Source organism: Pelecanus crispus, chromosome 5 (genome assembly GCF_030463565.1).
Source record: "Pelecanus crispus isolate bPelCri1 chromosome 5, bPelCri1.pri, whole genome shotgun sequence".
Lineage (NCBI taxonomy): Eukaryota > Metazoa > Chordata > Aves > Pelecaniformes > Pelecanidae > Pelecanus > Pelecanus crispus.
The window spans coordinates 67,220,708-67,244,724 of NC_134647.1; the positions used below are offsets into that span (position 1 = coordinate 67,220,708).

The 24,017-nt window shown below is 38.8% G+C and overlaps 1 protein-coding gene across 5 annotated transcripts; it reads right to left on the bottom strand.

Moving 5' to 3' along the window:
- Positions 1-1,131: 1,131 nt before the first annotated feature.
- On the bottom strand, positions 1,132-23,685 carry LOC104024782 (protein zyg-11 homolog B). Of its 5 annotated transcripts, none has more exons than XM_075711006.1 (14): positions 23,617-23,685; positions 17,394-17,559; positions 14,169-14,923; positions 11,467-11,607; positions 10,053-10,229; positions 9,822-9,886; positions 8,387-8,486; positions 8,255-8,305; positions 7,444-7,605; positions 7,289-7,336; positions 6,459-6,656; positions 6,313-6,365; positions 5,596-5,693; positions 1,132-3,157 (listed from the first exon to the last, which is right to left on the bottom strand). In XM_075711006.1, exons 1-14 carry the CDS (start codon positions 23,617-23,619, stop codon positions 2,967-2,969), a joined length of 2,208 nt encoding a protein of 735 aa, XP_075567121.1. In that variant the 5' UTR covers positions 23,620-23,685; the 3' UTR covers positions 1,132-2,966. The 5 variants fall into 5 exon arrangements, with proteins under 5 accessions (XP_075567121.1, XP_075567122.1, XP_075567123.1 ...); XM_075711007.1 differs by lacking the exon at positions 23,617-23,685 and adding an exon at positions 21,535-21,556; XM_075711008.1 differs by lacking the exons at positions 17,394-17,559; positions 23,617-23,685 and adding an exon at positions 16,284-16,343.
- Positions 23,686-24,017: the final 332 nt, after the last annotated feature.

Consider the following 24,017-nt stretch of genomic DNA (forward strand, 5'->3'; position numbering starts at 1 on the left):
TGCTGCATGTAAACATTGATAGGAAAAGAAAAAAAAAAATCAGTCTGAAGTCAACCTATAAAAAGAAAAGCTTCCTAAGCTTGCTTGCTGTTATCAGTGCTCTTCCAACTAATCAAGACAGAACTAGCAGTATTAACATAGAGCAACGGTGTTTCACCCCAGATCTGTCATGAATAGTGCAAAACACTGAGCTAGCGCTCCAGCCAACTGAACTTATGTCTCTGGTTATCGGTGCGTGAGAAAATGCAAGGCCTGTATGTGCAAGTATATATGGCCACTATATCAGCCTATGCCAGGCATCTCAAGCATGTCACCTCTCTCCCACCACCTACTGTCCTCTGTTGTCTGACTGGAAGTTATTTTCTCCCTCTGCCTTAGAGGTTCTCCAGCATTGAGATGTGCCACACAATCTAGCTCTACAGCTTCTTACTTCCCTAGACTGGGGCTTTCAAGCAAAATTGAGTAGTATAGTTAGAGAAATGTATTTTTAGTAATTAGTTTATAGGTTATCAAAATAAACTTACAAAATGTGGGTTACCACATTGGAACTGGGCATCACTTCATGCTATGATAGTCTCGAAGCACACCTCAATTTCACTTGTGTGAAAAGTTAACCAAACAATTCTGTGGGTGAGGTAACCTTATCAGATTATACATGAACAAATTTCCTATATAAAGATCTGCAAAGGTAAAAGCAGTCATGATCTTCAGCCTTCACAAAAAGAGATGGCAAATGCCACAGGTGAAACCCAAGAGTTCAAAAGTTGCTTCCAGAATTATTCTACCCTGGCAGGAACGCCTAAAGCTGTACAGGAATGTGAAGAGACCTTTCTGTAACCTTTAAGTAAACTTAGTGGATTTATACCTTGTAGACATTCAAACTTTTCAGCTTAATTCTAATCACTCTTTGTTTGCCTGAAGCACGTGGGAACAAAACAAGAAGGGTATGGAAAATCATTTAGAATCTCTGTGCTTGCTGGTTGCAGAACTTTGTGAAGTTCTTCACCATCTGGACTGATGCCAGAATCACATTCATTTTATGCTGCATGTAGTAGCAGATTTCAGCCCCCTCCCCCCAGTTTTAGTTAAGATGCTTCAGCAAGTTCTCCTGTTACTAGGAAAAAACAGTACTGTATGGAGAGTTGTCATCTTTATTTTAAAATCTTGTCGCAATTATTTATATTCATTCTATTAACACCAATTTTGACAGGTTTTGTGTTCCATTTCATGTAACGGAAATTTTGTAGCAGAAGTACTACAGCAGACATCTCAGAAGGGTGGGTGGTGGGTACAGGCCTGCAGGCCATTTTTCATTTTTTAAACCACCTTCATAATTCAAAGCTACAACCGATTTAATTTCTTTTCAAATCAAGAAAACTGTATATAACCAGATACACACATGAAAATGATGCTAGCCAAATTATACCTTTGTACAAAAAGCAATTACACAACATTGATTAAATCACTGGATCAGTACCTTTTGAAGCAGCTGAAATACACAGTAACTAGATTATTGAAGATTAGAGGTGATATTTTTATTTGAAGGATGGGAGTTGGGAGAGGGAAGAAGTTAAAGTTCTTCATGGTCATCATGAAGAAACCATTCCTGCAAGTGAGCTACCAGACATGAGTTTTCTTTTTAAACTCAATTACCAATATATTGACAGAAGAATTTATGCGTATCACTCTGTTGCCATGGAAATATGAGATACTAAATAAACAAAACCAATACCTGAAATAAAACTGAATTTGCACGGACATGCAGTTTGCTTCCATCACTTGTATTTTATCAGGCATCTGTATGCTGTGCAATACATTTCATTCAACACATCATTTGAAACCCACAGGTAACCAAGAAAGAAGTTGTTACAATTAGCATCTTTATGTAATCATTTCACACTCCACAAAACAGTGAAATTGACACAGGGCTTACACAGAACATTGGGTGATATTTTGCACTGTGATGACTTGGAAATATAATTCACTGCACAATACTGACAGAATATTTACAGAAAACAGAGCAATCATTAGTCTCTTATAAATAAGGTGACCAAAGATCCTGGGCCTCCTATCAAGACATGCAATCCCCTTCACGAATGAAAACAAGTCAGTATTTGCTCTAAGGAGCCTTCTTTCCCTCTCAGTATTCTAAAAATGGAAGATATCACACACAACCAAAAGTAGTCAAACAACAACAAAACCCCCTTTTGTTATCAAGTTTAAAATCTCAAGCTTAGTTAATCCTTTTAGTACTGTGTCTCCTTTTAATCCTGTTTCTATTGCTTTACTTTAGCAGGTTTCCCCTCTCCCTGATGCAACGCCCATCCCCACCTTACTAAGAGTAGGGAGGACTCAGGAGAGCTGAACTGCAAAAGGCATTGTTCTAGCAGTAAGGAAAACAAAAGAACACAGCTTGCAGGCAAAAGGAAAAGGAAGTTGAAGACCCCACTTGTGTTTAAAAAGGTTTTGAGACAATGGACATTTTGGCCGCCTTAGTTACAAGTCTCATTGTAACCTGCATGCATGTAGTTTTGTTTTAACAAATCTGTAAAAATGTTGAATCTCACAAGCACACACAGTTCTATTCAAACACCAAACTGGTAAACAGTGTTATGAACAGCAATCATAGGGATGAAATAACTTTCTCTCCCAGAAGTCACAAAAGAAGATATTCCTAGAAGTCTTTTTTTCAGATGTGCATATTGATCTGTACAAGTCCCATCTCTTTGTAGCCAGCAGTAATCCTACAGGTATGACCAGCTCAAGCAGTGACCCTTTACAAGTTGCATATGCGGTTGCCATTAAAGTTGACATTCACCAAAGGTGAACAGTACATGGTTCTGGGTACCACAATTATTGGCAAATCACTTTAATGGTTACCACTATATTACAAGTTACTCCAACTACACACACATCGGAAAGGATTATTACGTAGACAATACTTTACACTCCTATACCTGCAGCTTTCAGTTTGATTTATTTTGTTGCTGTTTTCTACATGGAGGTGGTCTCCCATGACGCATAATGTGTTTTTCCAAACTATCCAGGATGGCAATAGCAATCCTTTGGACGTGAGGATCAGTCTGGACGTTTTCCTTGATGTTGTATAAGTGCTGTAAACCACCTTCTTCAATTAACATGCTGCAGTACCTGGCAGCTGTAGTAAGATTAAAAAAAGGAAATTAAAAAAAAAAAATGCATCTAGGATAAATGTAGCAGATACTGTAAACACTGATTCAAATCCACTTCCATCTCCTAGACCAGGCAGCATTTAGGACCCGCCCCGAAGCGTCTAGAGAAGTGCATTTGTACTTTAGCAAGTGACAGCAGAACAACAGAGTTGTCTGGACAGGACTACGATTGTAATCAGGCCTGTTTCTGTGTCTATCTTAGCTGACTGGAAAGTGCCTTGTAATATGCACAGCATTCTCTCTCTCCCCTTGCCTCTTCTACAGGCACTTTAAGTGCACATATATAAATTTTAAGAAATGGGAATCAGAAGTACTATAGTATCTATGAGTACCCAGGTAAAAATATCACCTTTGCCAAAAACCTTGGTACAGAACAGTTACCAAAAAATGGTATCAGGTCTACCACATCATTTGCACAGGCTTGTAGAGTGAATAGGAACTAGTTCCTTCGAAAACAGTTTGCCAAATACTATTGACGGTGGCCTTTAGCTAGTTATAAGTTGCTATGAATGCCTTTTCAGGGATAAAATTATACTTTTCTTTCCACTTTCATTATTGATTTTAAAAAGTTGAAAGCACGCCTACATCAGCTCCAGTATTATTATGTGCAGGGACCAGCTATTAAAAGAGCTGTATGTTTCATGTAACATGCAAGTTTCAGAAGTAGTTACAAAAAGGGCAGGACAACTGTAATGCAATCCACAGAGCATTACCTCAGATGTGCCCAATTTCACCATTCACCTCGGTGAAACAACACCCGAGTTGTTTAAATGCTATCATGAAGCATTTCACTGGAGATCACATTTACTGCAGTGCTACTAATATTTTAGTTAAGTTAGCTCATTGTGGTTGATATGATACAGAGAAACAGCAAAAGGAGAAAAAAATAATCAAGAAAAATCAAGCCCATTCATTCCAGACTACTTTTCACCCTCATCTGAAAGAGATCATCTCCTCTCCAGGACAAAAAGCCTTCTTGGTGCCAAGCACCAAAAACTTAAGATTTTCCCCCCAGACAGATCTCCATATTTCAGAATTAACCTACTCTGAGGGAAAATGTGTTTATTATATTTGCTACCAAACATTTCGTTTCTCTGCAACTTTGTCCAGAAGCTTCTGGCATCAACTACTATCAGAACTAAACTTCAGGAATACTGTCTTGATCTCAAATCAGGAGTATGTCATCCAAGTATTTCCAGCCTCTCCATTCTACAGAACAGTTACTCACTGTCAATACAAACCTCTGTGGCACGCTGAAAGCCCGGAAGTTCGGGCAGCACAAAATAAACACTAAAAATACATAGAAAAAATAGGACCATACTAAGTTAACAGGGCTGAGGCACAAAGAGGGGGAGAAAGCTTGCTTTAATTTCATTAATACAGAATTACAGGGTCTTAATCAAAAACTGTTATCCAGAGTCTGACCAGTAAAACAACTTTGTCAGAACAGTCCTACTTCAACATGGGAAAAGTCCTCACAGATCTCTGGACAGTGTACCCTGGGAACAGTATCTCATTACAGTTACAAGCTCTTTATAGAGTAGGAAAACAGTATTTTATGTGTAATTATATGTTATGCCATGTTATTGTTTGGTCCTGAATAGATATCTTTTCACTGTAGAAATAGTGATTTATGGGATAGGGATAAACAAGCACAGATAAACTGCTGTCAAGAAGATTAAAAAACTGGCACAGAAAATACTTTTAATACTTTAGAGGAAAGCTGCTTTATATCTGGTAGAAGTTAATGACAATACACACATTCACATCATACAAATTTATGTCAAAAAAACCAAACAAACAAAAGCATTAAAAGCCAGGAAGGTTTGTCCAGTCTTACATTTATGTATGCCCAGGGGATTTTATTTCCTTTCCCAACACTTGTGCATTTCATCACATGCTCTTAAATCATTTTACAAACAAGACATTGGTGTTCTCATTTTGCAGATGGGAAAGACAGATTACGAAACTGACCTTCTTGTCACAGCAAGTATTGCAAAAAAGGCGATTAGAGATGAGGATTACCTAAAACGTCTGTTCTTACAGTAAGAGATAGCTACCTGCTACAATCATGGTTCCTAATTTAGAAGAAATTTGTTGCCCATTATTAATATTTATGTTTCTGAATAAAAACACCTGTGCAAGCCAAAAATATAGTTATCTTAACACATGTCCACCTTTTGGAATTAATACTGTGCATGTAACAGTAAAATTCCAGTAAATAAAAGGCCATAAAGAAGTTTTATTACTCTCTCTTCCTGCCCCATTTAGTCAAAGCCTAAATGTAGTTTCTCCAGAGGATTAGGAGTGAATACTCTAGGAACTCTTATTTTTCCCACTTCACACTAGTGAATGATATACTAAGAAATAAGAATTTTAAGGGTAATATTATCTTAATACATACGATTTTTGCTGCAGACGTGCTGCATGGCCCACACTGCCCATAACTGGACACCAGGTGTCATGAAACAGCCAAGTAGCGGAAAAAATGGATTGAAAGACCTATAAAAAAAAAGGAGAGGAACAGCAACTCACTTTACTACTAGATATTATTACTTCAGAGGTCACATGTTGTCTACTCATTCAGCTACGGGTTTAACTAGGAGAGACACTTGATAAGCTGGAGTTTTACATGCAGCAGGCAAGCCTTTTAACGTTTAAGACAATTACCAGCAAAAATCATGTAAGGTGAATATGTGGTATGCTTTTACCATAGCATTTGGATGCCTCCTGCTCCTTAAAACCAGGAGTAAAAACAGTGGAAATTATAAGGATTAGATGGACAATAATTATCTAATTGTACTTTTTGGCCTCAAGCTTCTTTATCTAGGACAGACAGTGCTAACCTAGTGCTAGCCAATACAACCTTACTGCAAGTCTTTTAGACATGCAGTTGAATACCTTTAATAGAAAAGCAAGCAGAACAACATATTTTTCTTTTACGGGAGTCCCTAACCTTCTTTGGTCACAAAGGGAAAATTAACACGCTGTGTATTTTAAGCCGATAGGTGTTCTTCCACTGGACAAAACCATGTCTGGCTAGCAGCTCACTCTGCTTTGGGCACAAGTTTTAAATCTAATTCAGTTTATTTTCCAGACTCTAAATCAAGACAATAGTTACCTGTAAGCCACCATCTCACATTCCGGGGTCGGCCAATTCAAAATTGCAGAATGCTGCAAAATACAGAACCAAGAACACTCATTGTTAAATACAAACATTGAAAAAAATATTAAAGAGTATGATAAAATTCACCATCATTTCTGTACCAGCTGTTCAAGGAGAGATGTCCTCTGACTGCGACTTAATGTCCAGGCCTGCTCTCCTCGAGATATCAAATGAGCAATAATCCCTGCTGCAAAGTAGCTAACTTCCACCTCCACACTGTGCAATAATTTACTGATGTGGTCTATAAAGTCCTTCCACATTAATTCAGAATGCAGTTCTTTAACTTCAGCTATGTTATTCTGGAGTGGGGGGGAAAAGAAAAAAAGAGAAACAGAAAGAATACAATATGAGGGAGATAAACATATAAACTTGAACTACATTGTATAAGTAAACACATAGAAACACCAGGATGAGTTCTTCATATATCCAGGTGACCATCAGATGCCAAAATACTACTTTTGCTTTTGAAAACTTTTCCACTCTAAAGCAGAAATTTGCCTCAAAACAAAGAGACTTTCTCGTATAAGTTATTTCAGGCCATTAGCATGCAGATTATGCTAAATTAAAGGCTAGTTTTAACATTCTCAAACACACTCAATTTCAGTAAACTTCAGCAGTGCACAATTCTGAATTCCATTGATTTTCAACCAACTTTTTGCATGTGGACTCATCTGAAGACTCACTCACTGCCCTTTCTTAAAAGCTCTTTTTGTTTACTGTAACCATCAATTTCAATATAACTAGTGCTTTTGGAGAATTGGTAAAACAGTCCAAAACAATGTCAGTTGTGAATAATGCACACTACAAAGATTAAAGAACATCATAAAAATATTAGGCAAGTTTTCAGATTAACATGGGATAAAAAAAATCAAAATTTAAAAGTACGTATTTAGAGCTCTTTTTTTCTTTTTTCTTTTTTTGTTCATCTCACCAGAAGTCCAAGAACTTTCTGTTGAATGGATGATTCAGACGGAAAAGACTATGGAAAAAAGAAACAAACTATAGGTAACCATTTATGCTTATTATTGAAACAATGTTAATTATAAACCTATTTTGATAATCCACCACCAAAACTGTACTCCTCACCTCTAAGACTCTCATGAAAAGTTCTAGCCCTTGATTCTCAATGAAGTGCCGACATGTTGTTGGAGATTCATCAGTGAGGTTCCAAAGTGCACTCAATGTGAACTTGAGAGTAGTATCTACAAGATTCTGATTTGTTTTCTGTTTAACTATTTGTAGAAGTTGCTGGGGAAAAAAAAAAAATCCAAAAATCCCAGTTATGATGGCATACAAAATGTATTATCTCCTCTGCTTCTTTCTGCACTGACTGGGGTAATGCATAGCTATCATTTATATGCAGAGTAAAGATCTACATGTTTAGGGTCAAACTATACAAAATAAAATGGCTGTTAAACTTTTTACCTCCCCTTTGGACATGGCTGCCTGCTAGAGGACTTCCTTTGTTTCCACCATAATTACACGTGTAGTACTATTACAGATGGCACAAACACATCCACGGGACTCTGGACCACACGTGAACACTGACAGCGCTAACCATTTACCTCAAATATTCTCTTTCTGAGCATCTTTCATGTTATACAATGGATTCCAAATCAAGAGATGTCTTGCTGTTTTACTTTGTATTAACTGTGTCAAGTTTTTCCACTTTGGCTTCTTTTCATCTATGCTAGTATGTCTCATTGCCACTGTCTCTGATATTATCCGTAACAAATTCTCTAGGTTTTTCTCTTCTAAAGAGCTTTCAAATGAATACAGGTTAATATGTTCTTAGAATTCTATCTACTTAGGTTTATTTTGTATCATTAGGAATACTGTTAGCATGAATAGCTGGAGAAGATGGTATTTTTGACTGTCAGGAAAGTATCTGACTTACCCTAACGATGAAGAGCTCTGCGCCAAGTTGAGCTGTTTGTTCTGTTGAAAGCTGTAAAGAAACAAAACCGTATCAACGTTTTTTTAGACTTTAGAAATATTATTCTATCACCTCAAAGCTTAAATTTCATACCTTTGCAGCAAGAATGGAAATTATGGCTACAGCCATCCTTTGCATGTTTTGATCTTCATGATTACACAGCCACTGCATAACAAGTTTGGCTGCTTCAAACCTGGAAGTTAAAAATAAATTTAGTTTTCAGAAGTCTCGTAAGGCTTAGTAAAAGAAAAACGTACACAGACAACACATCAGATAGAAATGCATGCAAGACAAAATAAACTAGAAGAAGTTCCCCCTGTACTCGGCACTGGTGAGGCCGCCCCTGGAATACTGTGTCCAGTTTTGGGCCCCTCAATACAAGAAAGACATTGAGGTGCTGGCGTGTGTCCAGAGAAGGGCAACGAAGCTGGTGAAGGGTCTGGAGCACAGGCCTTATGAGGAGCGGCTGAGGGAACTGGGGTTGTTAAGCTTAGAGAAGAGGAGGCTGAGGGGAGACCTTCTTGTTCTCTACAACTACCTGAAAGGAGGTTGTAGTGAGGTGGGTGTTGGTCTCTTCTCCCAAGTAGCTAGCGATAGGACAAGAGGAGATGGGCTCAAGCTGCGTCAGGGGAGGTTTAGATTGGATTAGGAAAAATTTCTTCACAGAAAGGGTAGTCAAGCATTGGAACAGGCTGCCCAGAGAGGTGGTGGAGTCACCATCCCCGGAAGTGTTCAAAACACGGTTAGATGTGGCACTTTGGGATATGCTTTAGTGGGCATGGTGGTGTTGGGTTGATGGCTGGACTGATGATCTTAGAGGTCCTTTCCAATCTTAATGATTCCTAGTTTTTACTTTCATTATAAATGATCCAGCCACCAAGCCAGGAAACATGAAATTGCTACTCTACCCTTAATTGGTTTAGTGATGGACTTGGTAGTGTTAGGTTAATGGTTGGACTGGATGATCTTAAAGGTCTTTTCCAACCTAAATGATTCTATGATTCTAAGTATGGTTCGTACCAAAAAAAAGTAGAAATACACAGTGAAGTTACAGGTATTGCATGAGCCTCGGTCAGCTTTGAGTTGTTTGCTTAGGGTCTTTTACTTCTAATTATATATCAAAGTGCACAGGAATTGCTTCCAAAGAGGGAAGAAAAATTTGGCACAATCTTCTGAAACATCAGACCAACATGCTTCAAAGCATTTGGACAAAACATTTAAGTAGAAAAATCTCTGCAAAAAGCAATCCCATAGTTCCCCAGAGAAACCCTGACGTAAGTTACACACAATTAGTGATAGACCCACCCAGGTGAAGTAAAAAATACTTGTATACCAAAGGATTTTTTTCAGACCTATATTCAATTGTGAATTACAGGCCCAAAATAATATAGGCCAGACAAATTCAGCACACTGTAATGATTTAAACTGAGCAAAACTGAGACCAGAAACAAACCTTCTGAAGGAGGAGACAACAAAGAAAAATACTCTGAAATGCTACAACACATTTTAAATGACGTATAAAACTTGCCTGTTAAATGGAACATCCTGAAGGATTCTGTCACTGCACAGTGAAAGAAGGCAATTCTTTTGCAGCTATGAGAAATTAAAAAAATTACTTCAGAGACATATATATTTCAGAATACTTTCTTGCTATGGATCATTAAACATATTTCCATGAGGTCATGAGATATGGAGAAAATTTTTGTAAGATCCACGAGATGGGAAATCCTACAGAAAATAAAGAAATTTCATCTTTTACCTGTTGATGATTTGGGAAGTGTTCCATGGCCTTCAGGAGCAAGTGAGTGACATCAGCCAGAAGCCGCACAGGCATGCCTGCTGCTAAATCTTGCTTGGTTAGGTTAAAGACACATGCACTTGCTGCTAACTGCACAGGCAAGTTCAGGGGGTGATTTCTCATTCCAATAACCACAAGCTGAAATGCAAGAGTTTTGCCCAAGTTAGTCACATGTTTGTGCACACACCCCAAGAGCAATCCACTATTGCTTGAGGCCACAACAACTCATAGGACCCAATTTCTCCCTCCCTTTTACTTAAGTGAAAAATCCATCTGGTGTGATTTTCATTCTCAGGAAGCACATTTCCTTCTGCTCAGTGATTCAAAGCTGACAACTTCTGTTTCTCCAAGTCCTTTTGCACTGGTTGCAGCAGCCTCTCAAAGGAGATGCTGCATGGAATGAAAGATTCCTAGAAAGATCCAAGGTTTGCTCTACACACTGGGATAAAAATCACCAAACTGTTTCAGAGATGAATGAGCTAGGACAGACTTTCTGCAGTGTAATGGTAATGATGTAGTGGCTTGTTGTTTGGTGACTAGCCATTTCAGATTCACATCCTAAGCTGCTAGGTCAGGATATATTTTTCACACCTTCTTCCTGAATGATATTTTTGGCTATGTATGTTGACTGTGATGTTACCTAAAAAGATATTTTTCCTTGTTGATTATTGATTGCCAAAGTCTTTTTGATACCGAAGCCAACAAAATCAAGGTCACTTGTTCAACTTCGAAGAGGATAGGAAAAACAAAAATAATCTGTCCTACTGATGCTTCTTTTTACGATCACAGTGAAAATTAAACCATTTCTGGTGTTCTAGACATGGAAAGCCAATGCCTAGAATGGATTTCTATGGAAGTTTCTAGGATTTTCCAAGTTAGAGTCCAATATAAATAACGATATTTATTCACTTGCTATCATACTGGAAGGTGACAGTGGAGAGAAATATCACTGAATGCCTTCCTTATTATTACTGCTTTGTAAGCATCAGCAGAAGGCACTGTTGTACCTGGGGAATAAGACTAGACAGACCTTTGATTTGACCCAGTACAGGTATGTTGTAATGACAGAATTCAGCGTCTGAAGAAAATTTCATATCATATCCAAAATTACATGAAAAAATTATTTTAGAAGCTACTAAGTTTAGATACTATACATTAGTCCAGATCAATTTTCCCTAACATAAAACATGACAGGACATCTTCTACGTCACTGCTGTTTAAATTGTTCTTAATCTTTATCCAAGATTAAAATTTTTATCTTAAAAATAACAACCAAAAAATGTAAAAGCTTATAAAATAATTTGTACCAGGGTTTGGGGGGTGGGCTCAGTTTAAGGAACAATGCATGACAATCATCAAAACTATATTATTTTACCTTTAAAATTTCAGGCTTTGTTTTTTCCATTACATGTGTCAGGCTGAATAAATGAAAGAGTGCTTCTCTCACAAAGAAGGCCCGTTCACTGTAACGCTTCAGTGCTTCAGAAATCTGAGTTTCATTTGCTTCTCCTGACACCTATGAACAGAGAAATAAATCTTTAGTTCAAGATGTCATCATGGTACTTTAAAAATTTTGTTCTTAAGTGCAAAGCTGCAGTTTCAAAGGTGGTGATGTTTTTAGTCAAATCCTTCAGTAAGCAAATGATTACTTTATCTGGCCATATTAATCCAGAACTACACAATCTTCAAACATTCTTCATAAAGAAGAATCCACATTACAAGCCAAAATTAGGCTTCAGTCATGTCTTTAAGCAGAACTGTACAAAACCACTACGTAAAAGTATCACTTCATAACTAACAAAAGCTGCTTATGAAGCACCAAATGGCTAAAAGCACTATTTGTAACTGAATGCTCTGTCAAATGCAGCTGATAAACTGATGAAGATGGTATTTTGGCTATAATTTTTTGGCTCTTGATTCCAGCTCTGGCAATAAAAAAAAATATTTCCATTCTCTCTCTACATTGTTTCCTATAATCTGTATCTGTAGCAATAGCTTTCTAGCACCATATTAAAGAACTAACTTACTCATGCTCTCTGCAAAAGAAGTAATTTTTAAAACCAGACTTTAAATACATGTGAAAACTAAACAATGAGGTAGGTGAAGACTGCATTAGAAGCTATGAGCTTTTGACCAATACAACCTTAAATTCAGAATATTAAATCAGCAACTAGCTGCAAACCTTTCCACCTCCCAATCTGCTATATTTTCCACTTAAATATATTTTATCTACTTTATAACTGTAAATTGTATAGCTGTAGATGGTTTGTTCCTCAGTCCAACTATTTAATGAATCATTGCTGCAATCGCTGTTATTTAAAGTTCTTAGGGAAGCATGCAGAACTTGTTATACTTAATGTGTCACATAAGGGAAAGCAAATGTTCATAGATTGAAGTGTCATGTTTCATGCATCCTGTATTGTATAGAGCCAAATTTTTTGAAACTTGCTAGATCAGGAATATATGAAGAATTTCCACTTGGCTTCATGTTCTCAACTACAGTGTCTGCCTAGTGTTTAATATTTCAAGAATCTATAATCAAATTTCACAGGACTGCTGTAAAGACAGTAATATTTTACTTCTACTGTTTCCATGAGTGCTGTGTCCTGTTTATTATTTAGCAGTATCTAGACTAAGCAGCTGAATATTTCAATATAGTCACTAATGAATTTCAGGTCACACACAAAAAAAACCCAAACCCCAAAAAACCCCAATCACTGCCTACAGTCCCTTCTTGACAACTACGCCTTAAAAAAAAAAAAAAAAAACCACCACCCACAAACTGCATTCTGCTAACTACACTGCTACAAGTCCATCATGATTTTCACATTACTAGAACCTTCTTCCTTCCTGCCTTTTCATAGCACAGTCATTTGTATGAAGTATGTATTCTAAATAACAAGGATTATATTGAATTATTTTATACCACATGAGGTATAATTTCCTGATGCTGAACATCAGTCATGCCAAATGGGAACTTCCTTTCTCCAACAATGGATTTCAACATTTATACACATCGCTATCAGCTGTGACAACTAAGTACTCAAGAGACTCAGCCATTAATAACTGTCAAAAGTTCCAGGAAAAAAAAAAATTATAAAATTGTGTAGCTGTGTTACCTCACTTGCCTATAACAAAAGCATTCTGAATTTTAAAACTTAAGTGCAAAACTCAACTTGCACAGGAGACAAACGAAACTATGGAAACATTATGCAAACTCTTCCTCATTCCCTCTGCAGTTTCCATCATCCTCATGGCACAGTAGGAAAAAAAAAAAAACCTCAGAGAGTCAAAGATGATATACCACTGACATGCCTAAAACATCTCTTTTTCTTCTTTAATTCTGACCCCTTCATAGCAGGGACAGGATAGGCTCATTCTCCAGTAAGTGCATGCATATTCTACAGAACATTCTTCATAAAGAAGAATCCACATTATAAGCCAAAATTAGGCTAGGCAAAATTAGTGCCAAGCACTAGAAGATAAATAAATACACTTCAGCAAACATCATCTCATCCTAAGGGGCTAGGGTAATTGAGGATTCGTTCAAGAAGAGGAAGTTTTTCGTCCTAAGTAATTACTTGTTACATGTTCATCACCAAAAGACCTTTCAAGGTGGGTAGAAATATTGTAATAGAAGTGGTGATGGAGTACAACAGCAGCTCAGCTATTAAGTTTTATTGTATCTGCTGTGTAATTATGCAAATTATACCTCCACCTCTTACATAGTGCTGCCTTATGCTAGATACTGTGCTGGAAACCAGAGAATATTATTCCAGTAAATGACTTCAGACTAGACAAAGTTCTGCTCTCTTAGATCCGATATGTTAAATTGGGATCTAAGGCTCACTGAAAAGGCACAGGAAATAAATGCTCCTCACAATAGTATTATGTAAATTTAGTAGTTTCTGTGCCAGAATTAAGTAGGAATTTGACATAAAGTCAGTAATTACAATTAACAGTTAAAAAATTAACCTACAGCTTCCTTCTGAAACACCCACATACACTTGTTACAAATGATTAGTTGTTTTCCCTGCACATTGTAATTTTTCAGTAAAATTAATTCCCCCACTTAACCTTTAGGTTTCCTTCTCCTGTTAGGAATTCTGAGTAGCCGGCATCAGTAGCTAGCAGTCCTACAAACTGCATTGTGGGCCGCTGCTGAATAAACGCTTCTACAGCTTTATCCGTAACATGCTTTCTTCCAGAAATGTCCAAAGACACAAGGTTAGGCAAGATATCTTTCTGTTCCAGTAAACGAAGTGCTATGTCTGATGTGAACTGTTTGTCATCTGAAATATCAAGGTGATTCAGGTATTTTAGTTCTCTTATAACATCCAGAATCTGGGTTGTGGTCATTTTCAAGCATTTCAGGTGGTGCATGGTCAAAGACTTGAGTCGGTCTTTGCAGGTGAGGAGTGCAGTTATGTCAGTGACAGAGGTGTTCGATATATCCAGACTTTCTAATCTAGGAAGTGAAGCAACATCTGCCAAGTCCTCATTGTAGAACAGAACATTGGTAATGCTCAATGCACGAAGCCCAGATAACTGACTGAAGCACCTCTCGTATGGGTCTTCCAAAGAAAGAGTTAGTGAGTTCAGCACAAGGCATTGCAGATTTTGTTGGATCCATTTATTGCTGCCAAGTCCACTTATAATGTCTGTGATTGTTATATCAGCATTCACCCCAGTAGCATCAAGTTCTACTAGCTTATGATGGCAGAATGCTTTCCGGAAAGCCACAGCAGAGATTTTCGCTTTCCGGATACAAGCTCGTTTCAAACGCATCTGGTTGCCTCGGAAGATGCCCACAGTTCCATCATTCAGAAGCCCTGTTGGAAAACAGCATTAATGTTTGGCTCCAGTGTTACAGAACACCACTTTTATTTTAAGAACCCAAAGGATATAAAGTGTTAACAAAGAAAACTAACTGCAAAGCAGTTTGTCTTGGATCATTATGCCATGATCCCAAGATTTTGTATTTGAGATTCCACTTTTAAAATTATGATCTCACTTTCGGAAAATGTGAAGTTTAAGAACAGGACAGATAAATTAAGATGTAGTATATACACATTACCTGTTTGGTTCAGAGCATGGAACATGCAGTAAATGAAATGTGGATATGATTCAAAAACATTCAGGCTGCTGCCTGGATTTTCTCACTGAACTGGCTAGAAATGTGCTAAAAACAGATTTTAAAAATTTCTGAAAGTTATTCTTCCCTGGTCACAGTTCCATTAACCTCAAGATAGTACCAGCAATCAATGACCAGTTCTCATCTTGCTTTAACTCAATTGAATAATTTAGCATTTCATCGAACTCATAAGTATGATCAATACACTAAACCGCTAATTAAGTTCTATATATCCCTCATGAGGAAGGTAGGAGTGTTGCTCAGAAACAAGCTGAATGTGAGAAGGAAACATAAAAAGTGATTCAAAGAGGAGAAAGAGGAGGACAAGGAGAGGGTGGGAAGGAGAGAAAGACTGCCATGAAAAAAGGAAATGCAACAATCTTGTTTATCTTTTTGCTCTGTAGCAAGAAGACTGCATAAATAGTCTCTTCTCTTGCAGCATACTGGCAACATCCTAACTGAAATAATACATTTAGTTCCACGCACAGGATTATCCAAAATGTATTGAGAACACCAAGATTTCTTATTTGTATCCTATCAGCAGAAGGATTACTGCTTTATAAAGCCATATGAGAAGGGTATGGTTGCACAAGCATACACACAAAGGGAGTAGGAAGAACATGTCCTTCTAGTTCCACTCCAGAGGGTTATATATGTCAACACTCCCATTTTTTATCTCCTATCTTCAAGCATACTGAACATAGAAAAGAAACTGAAAATGCAATATATTTGAGTAAAAACATCATTGCCACTACAGTTTGGATTTAAGTCACAAGCTAGTAATTGCCTCTGTGACAAAGTCAAATTAATATTAAGATTTGCAGACCTTTCTAAAGAGCAAATGGTTTAGGCATTTCTGACCAAGTAGTTGGGGCATTGCTCTTCTGCAGAGACAGCAAAAATACGGGGTGAAACAATTGGTACCCAACAGAAAAATTAAATGTAATAAATAATTTGTTTAAAGTAATGCTAAATTACTTCTTAATTTTTGCTAATCTTTTCATTTAAGGATCAAGATAGGCTTTCTCACTGGCCTACCTTAGCCACACCCTGTTTACCTGGCATGCACTTTTTTGACATCCTGCACTCTGACACAGTGTTTGTGATGTTTCGGTGTCTGGAACTGCCTTCATCACTACTAGCACTGGTAATAAGTCTCCGGTAATTCAGTTTCCTTGAATCTGCTTTCTTGGGACTACTCTGAATAATTACTTATCAGAAAGTAACGTATGTTGAAGAAGAGGTTTTCTGGGTTAGCTTTTTTTTTTTTTTTTTTTTTTTTTTTTAAAGAACCATTCCTTCTATTACATCCGGCTAGAACAACTTGAGAAAACTAGAACACCAGTATTTGCACAATAAGACCAAATCAAACCTGCAGCTAGAGGATAGGGTGCTTGGTCTGTTTAAAGTAATTTTTCTAGTGTCATGTCTCATCTCTTAATAAAAGTCTCCAGAATCTCCAGGAATGGGTCTCCTGTCTCTTCTCTAGGGTAATCTGTACATTCACTCTTTTCATGCTAAGAAGCTCTTATTGACACAACATTTTCCTTTGTCATGCTTAAAGCAAGGAAAAGAGAGGGAAGCCCTCTCCTCAAAGATGTGCTGACAGAGAACATGATAGGCCAGTACCTAAAATGTAAGAACACCGCAATGTGGTTTTCACAGATGTTTACACTACTCTTGAAACTGACTGCTTTTGAGCAAGTAATTCGACTTCAGCAAAAGTGCCAAAAGAGATGAGAAACGATTTTAATGAAAATCATAAGATTATTTCCTAGTTTAATCACAAGGACACACAGTAAAGAAAATTCAATTAATTGCTCTGTGGGAGATACTGAAATATTTGAGTGCTGCTAGAAGTAGTAGAATCAAATAAATATTTTTGCAGAAGTGACTGAAAGAAGATCTATTAAAGAATATTTGATTAAAAGAACATTAAATTAAAATAATAAACCCAAGACAAAGGAGTTTCTATTTAGAACTATCTATATGGCAATGCAACATTCAGCTGAAGCTGTGGAAAAGCCAAAATAACAGAAATTCTCTATTAAGAGATTAAGGAATACAGTTTTAACAGCTGCAACCAGAAAACAGAAAATACACCAGAACTGCAGTGTCACATTCCAGTAAAATATTTGCACTGATGACCCACAAATAATTGTTTTTACCATGAAATGCCATTGTCTGCAGCAATCGATCAGCAACTTCTTGAGGAAACATTCCTGGCTCCTGCAAGCATAACGTTCCATCTTGCCTTTCTGTGCAAAACTTCTCTAGGTTGGCAGTCAGGAAATTCAAACAGATATCAAGTAAAGAATAAGGAGAAGCTTCCTCCTGTCACATGCAAAACACAACAAAACAAAGGAGATTTAGTCAGATCATTCTATGAATCCTCCATTCCTCTATAACGTTTTTAGGCAAATCATTCTTTTTTGTTAGTCTAATTTTCATTGGAACAGGCAAATACTACAAAAGGAGACACCCCCCTTAGAAGCACGTGTAAGTCAGGTCACATAATGAACGACTGGCCAAACTGACGGATAGCCTCCTCCCCGAGTCACCCCCAGAACCACATCCCGTCTGGTCTGTTGTGCTTGAGCCCTGCTTGCATTCACAGAGAAAGAAAAGTAATTGCTGATAAGATTATTTGAATTTATGAAGTCTACTGGGAATTAATCAACCAAGACAGACTGAAAGAAGATTTAAATAAACTTTTACTTCTTGATTTAAACTATTTATTTTAATCTCTCATTTAGGTCAACCCACATTTGAAGTCTACTACCAACCTACCTGAGAAATGGAGATAAATTTTATATGTTGTTCAGAGCAATTTTTGACACTGAGAAGGGCAACTAGAGCTTCAGATCAAAAAAGGAAACTCAGAAAGAACTATTATATTGCCGCACGAAATTTGGAATTAAAGTAACAACTATTGCAGTACTCCTTCTGATTATAGATACCCATTTCCTCCTTTTTATGCTAAGCACCTGGAATCATCTATAGCAGAACCCTTGGTACAAAGGACAAGGCAGAATATAAACTTGAACTTTTCCTTCAGAGTTTGAGATTGTACATTTATATATGAAAATTTCAAAGGTTTTTTTATTCAATGTCTAATAATAGCCTACTGTTTTCAGTCACACAGATTAATCAACATAAAGAATGACTCGCAGCACTGTGAATCATCCCCAGCACTACACAAAAGAAGGCCGAGTGACTGGTACATACTCCCCCAGACAATTTTGAAAATAACAGCATCAACTGCTGCCAGATCTCATCTGTAGGAAAAACTGTAGCTTGCCTTTTATACTAAAAGTTCTGGATAATGTCACCTTTCTTTCCTAGCTCATTTAACTTCTGTTCTGTTGCTTCATTTGCCTAATATGCTCATCACAGAAGTACAGAAACATATAAAAGGTTATATAGAAGAAATATAAAGAAAATGACAGAAGTAAGTCTTCTAAAATAAGGTGCATATATTTGAAGACCGGGAGGTACCACGTTGGGGCAAAGATGGAATGGAGCTTATCTTTAATGAATCATGTATTGACAACAATGAGAGACTGCAGTTTAACAGCTCCTGAAGACTTAAGTACAGGTTTGGGAACCAGAAACTCCGACTTATTCAAATACAAGCTCTTTCTGCAGCTTTTGACATGCAACTTTCATCTTTGACTTCATTTCACTAAGTGCTTAATTTATTTAAAGCTTGATTATTACAGTTTATTGTTGAAGAAACAGGAGTTATTTTGTGACACGACTTGCTCACATTACCAGAAAACAACAATTCTGGCTGCCTCCAATCTTAAGCTGATATGAGAAGGACAGACAGAATTTGGAACTGTTAACGTCTTTTGTTTCTTTATAATGTGCAACAATGTGCAACAATGCCTGAAATACTTCTAAAGAGAAAAACCAACTATTTTAAAATAGTACATATTTTGAATGCAAGGGGAAAATTTTTTTAACCTGAAATTAATACACACGCCCAGGACTTGTATGACAGCTGCAAATTCAAACAAAAATCAGAATCCTTACTCAAAGGCATATGAAAATTATTCCCACTGAAGCAAAGACATCCTCATCTACCATTAGATCCTGTGCTTCTAATTTGATGCTTAAGTATGACAAAACCAGAATACTGTCTCTCTTCATTCCTTCTGGCACTGTTCCATAATTTCTGCCAGAAAAGCTAAAACATTTTTATCTATCAGTGAGCAAACGCCAACGAGAATTTTTCGCTTTGCAGATTGGCCACTAGCATATGATTCAGAAAACTATTTTTTCAACCAGTACCTCGATCTGGCCAATCTGTAATTTGGAGGTATTGTTTTAATTTTTGTATAAAATAGTTACTTTAGAGATCCATACAGGACATCTCCATAAAATAAAGGAACAAAATCCACAAGCAGGGATCAATTACACTTGCAAACAACACAGTATCACCTTTATTAACTCCACTTATACTAGTTATAGGAGACATTTGCAATGTTTCTTCAACTTGCTGCAAAAAGGCTGAAGAAACACAACAAAGGCTCCCTAGATAATCCGGGCAGATAGATACAGATAAGAGTGTTTTGCCTAATAAAGTCACTTGACAAGCATCATAAAAACAATTCCCTAGACTGTCAGCTACTGAAATAGAACAACTTGAATGCAGCCTGTAAACCTTTTATGTAAGCCAGCGGCATTCTTTTTCTCAACTTCTCTTTACTTAAGGAGAATATTGCCAATTAAAGACCTCATAGTAAAAGTCTTCAGTTGTATTTAAGCCCTTACAAGGTTAGTATTTAAGTGGTTCCTTTCTCTAGCTATGCTTTTGAATGTCAACTTGAAAACAAACCTGGCATTTGTTTTCAGCTCATTTCACTTCCCGGTTCCTAATACTCTAATGAGATGCTGTAAATGTGTGTCAACCACTGTGCAGGATTTTTTTTAATTATTTAATAAAGATCATTCAGAAATATTTCAGTAGAACTTTTATTATGTATATTTGACTTTTTCATATCCATCTTAACTATCTGATACTTCCATGTAACCTCAAAGTTTCTTTCATTCTATCAAATTAATTCAGTGGCCAGAAAATAAAAATAAATTCCCGAAAACACGGAATTATTCATTACATGATGCAAGTCTGTGTACTCTTACTAATATGTGTTTTAGCTAATGAAGACAATGTGACACATCTAAAAAATCAACTAGCTTATGGAATAGTAAAAAGAGTAGAATAATTTCATTTAGATAGGCTTTTCAAGGCTTATTTCAATTAATTCTTTAAAAAAAAGATAACTTCATAAGTGCTTAATATAACCACGGCAAACAAACAAAAAAAGTGGCCAGGGGGTGAGAGGGGAGTAAACTGCATGGCTACTGGCATCTAACAGTAATCCAATACACCAGCGGACTGAAATGCAATACCAGCTTCAGTATGATGTTACCCAGTTCAGCCTGTAGGTCATACACCAGTGCATATGGGAAGGCTCTCACAAAGAACACTATCCTCCTCATTTTCTTTTAAAAACTCCTTGAATCAACTTTAAATATTGCTAGAATATATCTATCCTATATTTCAAAATGCAGTTAAAATAAAAAAGAGCTTAAGGGGACATCTTAAAGTACCTGGAATAAGCTAGAGAATCTTAAGCCCAACATTATGCCTAGATTAACTGGCTGAGTGCGAGTAAAAAAAACAAAACCCTGTTCCTTTGGGGAAGCATCACCAGGCAACCACCTGCTTACAAAACAATAACTAAAAAAGAGGTTTAACTGATGTTTTCCATCAGCAATTGCAATCTAACTTTGCACAGAAAGTAAATTCCACTGCTGTGTGGGCCTTTTTCTCTGTAGGTATTGTGATCCTACCAACTCCAGGCTGAAAGATTCAGTTCCTTCTGACTTTGTGTCTCAGACTCATTAAAAATCCAATCTTTTTTCCCATAGGTAGTTTTTTATTATTTTTCCCCCTCAATAAACCAGTATAAAACACTGGAAGGAGCCAGACTCGATGATCCTTATGGATCCCATCCAAATTGAGATATTCTATGATTAGAAGACAAATACCAACTTCAGCTCCAGCCACTTCTGTGATGTCCTCCCCAATTTTTATACCCGATTGCAGACGCAGTATGGCAAAATCCAAATGTGTAAGGTTTCTGCATACCAGGCCCATCTGCTTTTTTTCTCTTTGAAATCTCAAAGGAGATGGGATACAGGATAAGGGACTTTTCAAATCATGGCTGTTATTTCTCTCAAAAAGTTAGCAGCAAATAAAAGGTAATTTAGAGTATTAATCTTTGATCTTGGACATACCATGTTTCTCACTGTTTTCCACCTCTCCACAGCCCCAGCACTTCACTTACTTTCTTAAAATGAACATTCTTAAAATGATCAAGAAATAGCAACTCAAGTAACGGTCATCAAAATTCTTCCGAGTGCTAATAAAGGAAGGGAAAGGCAGTGAAAAATAAACAGTTCAGTGATTTATGTTACAAGGAAAGCTTTATGATTATCCTACTTAAATTAAATGGAATGAAACAGGAGCAGGCAATTTGTTAACCAGACTCAAGGAAGGATTATGCTCAAAACTCAAATTTAACATTAACTATTCTGGCACAACAAGTGGGAACATACTGATTAAAGTTGCTAGTGATACAAAGTTGGCAGAGATCACGAGAGGTCTAAAATTAAATAGTACTACATTAAAACTACATAGTAAGGCCATGTATATCAAGATTAATATCAAGAAGTTCAGATATGAGTTCATCAATTAGAAATGACTGGAGAGAAGAACCTGAATGGGTTGCTTAACCACAAGAAAACAATGTGAGGCAGCCAAAGAAGGCATCAGGAAAAGCAGCAAGCAAAAATAAGGACGTATTATGTCATTTTCAAGACACTCTGAGATCTCATGGGGCTATTTATGTTAAGAGATACCTGCACCATTTCAGTTTGAACATAGCAGCTACTAGAATGCTCTGGGGAAAAAAACGTGTTGGGAGTAGGAAACAAAACCAGTTTTTCTTAGCCTGGCAGATCAAAAGGTGAGAGATATGAATGCTGCCTATAAATACAGCACAGTGAATACAAAGTATAGAAGGAAAAAAGCTATTAAGGTGAAGCACACTGCCAGCGCAGCAACAAAAGTACACAGAAATGACATGAATTAGAATTTTTGCCGTAAATTTAAATGTCAGTATGTAGCTCCAAAACATCACACAATGAAATTCCACCCTAGTCCACTGAATAAACAGCAGGCACAAAAGGTACCTACTTTTAAAATAAAAAACTTTATTAAGGGATTAAATGAAATTAGGCTTTCAATAACAAGGGATGAGACTAGATAACCCAGGAAGTTCCTGCTAGTCCTTTAAAAGCAAATACGCATACTCATCTCTCAGAGGAGCAATCAAAACAGCACCCATATGTTCTGCTCTGAGGCCTGCCTTTATTAGAGAAAGGCTGTTTCTCCACCGCCAGTTTTGGCCAGCTCAGTGCTGTAAGAGCACGCTACTACACAGATCGGCAAGGCCCACGGACCGTGAATACCACAAAACCCGTGCTTTCAGAAGCACGGCTTTTTCCAGGCAGCCCCTGGACAAAGCAAGCCCCAGTGGGAAAAGTGCTGTCTGAGGGTCGGGCTGCACCCGGACTGGGGGAGAGGCACGACCTGGAGGAGGCCGAGACGGCTGTCCAGTCCTGCCCTGCCCTTCACGCCGGCCGACTGAGGAGCTGTGCCCGCCGGGCTGCCCCCCGCTCCTGTGTGGCGGGGAGCCGGCCGCAGCCGACAGTCCCCGGCCCGACAAGGTCCTGCGAGGGGGTGGTCAGCGGCAGCGAGGCCGGGCCGGCCATCACCCTCGCGGCGGCGTAGCGATGCCGGGGCGCACCAGGCGAGGCTGCCGCTGCCCCTTCGCATCGCGCCGGGCTTGAGCCTCCCCTCCGCCGGCTCCCGGTCGCCCTTTTACATAAGCGGCAGGGCGGCCGCCGCGGCGGTTACACAACGGCGAGGGGAGCCAGGGCTGCCGGCCCGCCTCGGGGGCACGCGGCTCTGCGCGAGGTGAAGGCGCCGCGCGGCCCCGCCGGGTGGCTGCCGGCTCTGCCCCTCGGCGGCGGGGGGAGAGCCGCGCGCCCAGGGCCCGCCGCGCGCCCACTCCGGCCAACGGCCTCACCTGCCCCGCCGCGCGGCAGGCAGCCCCCCCCGCCTGACAGAGCGGGGCTCGCGGCGCCGCCATAACGGCCCCTGCCCCCGGGGCGGCGGCGGCGCTTCGCCTCAGCTGCCCGCCGCCGGGCTCTGCCACCCCGGGGCGAGGGGCAGCCTGCCCACCCCCGCCGCAGCGACCCCCGCCCACCCCTCAGCGGCTCTTCGGCCCGGCGCTGCCCGCGGAACTCACTCACCATCGCGGCGCTGGGTGCCGGAGGCGAGCGCCCAGCGAGACGGGTCCCGGAGCTTAGCTCCTTTTTTTTTTTTTTTTTTTTTTTCTTCTTCTTTCCCCCCCGTTTTTACTCCCCCCTTTCCCCCCCCCCCCCCCCCGACCTGGAAGTGAATCTGCCGTAGCCGGCCGGGAAGCGGCGCTGAGCCCGCCTCCCTTAAAGGGGCCGCGCCGCGCACACGCTGCTTGCTCTACGCGTGAGTAGGAACCTTAAAATCCAGGTTTAAGGATGAAAAGCGTAAAGTGTCAGAAGAAGGGTCTATTACGCAGCAAAGCGCATTGGTCTCGCGTGTTACGGTGCGTGTGAGATCTTCCCTGACGCTTAGTTGCTTTCATTTCGGAGCAGGGGTGAAACAACACCGAAGT

Bases quoted from the DNA above. Each gene is read 5' to 3' on its own strand.
- LOC104024782 (XM_075711006.1), bottom strand. The intron at 14,924-17,393 runs GTAAAAACAATT...GTTTTCCAACAG, and splicing joins GCAGACAATGGCATTTCATG to GGCTTCTGAATGATGGAACT. The intron at 7,337-7,443 runs GTGAGGAGTACA...TTTTTTCCATAG, and splicing joins TTTTCATGAGAGTCTTAGAG to TCTTTTCCGTCTGAATCATC.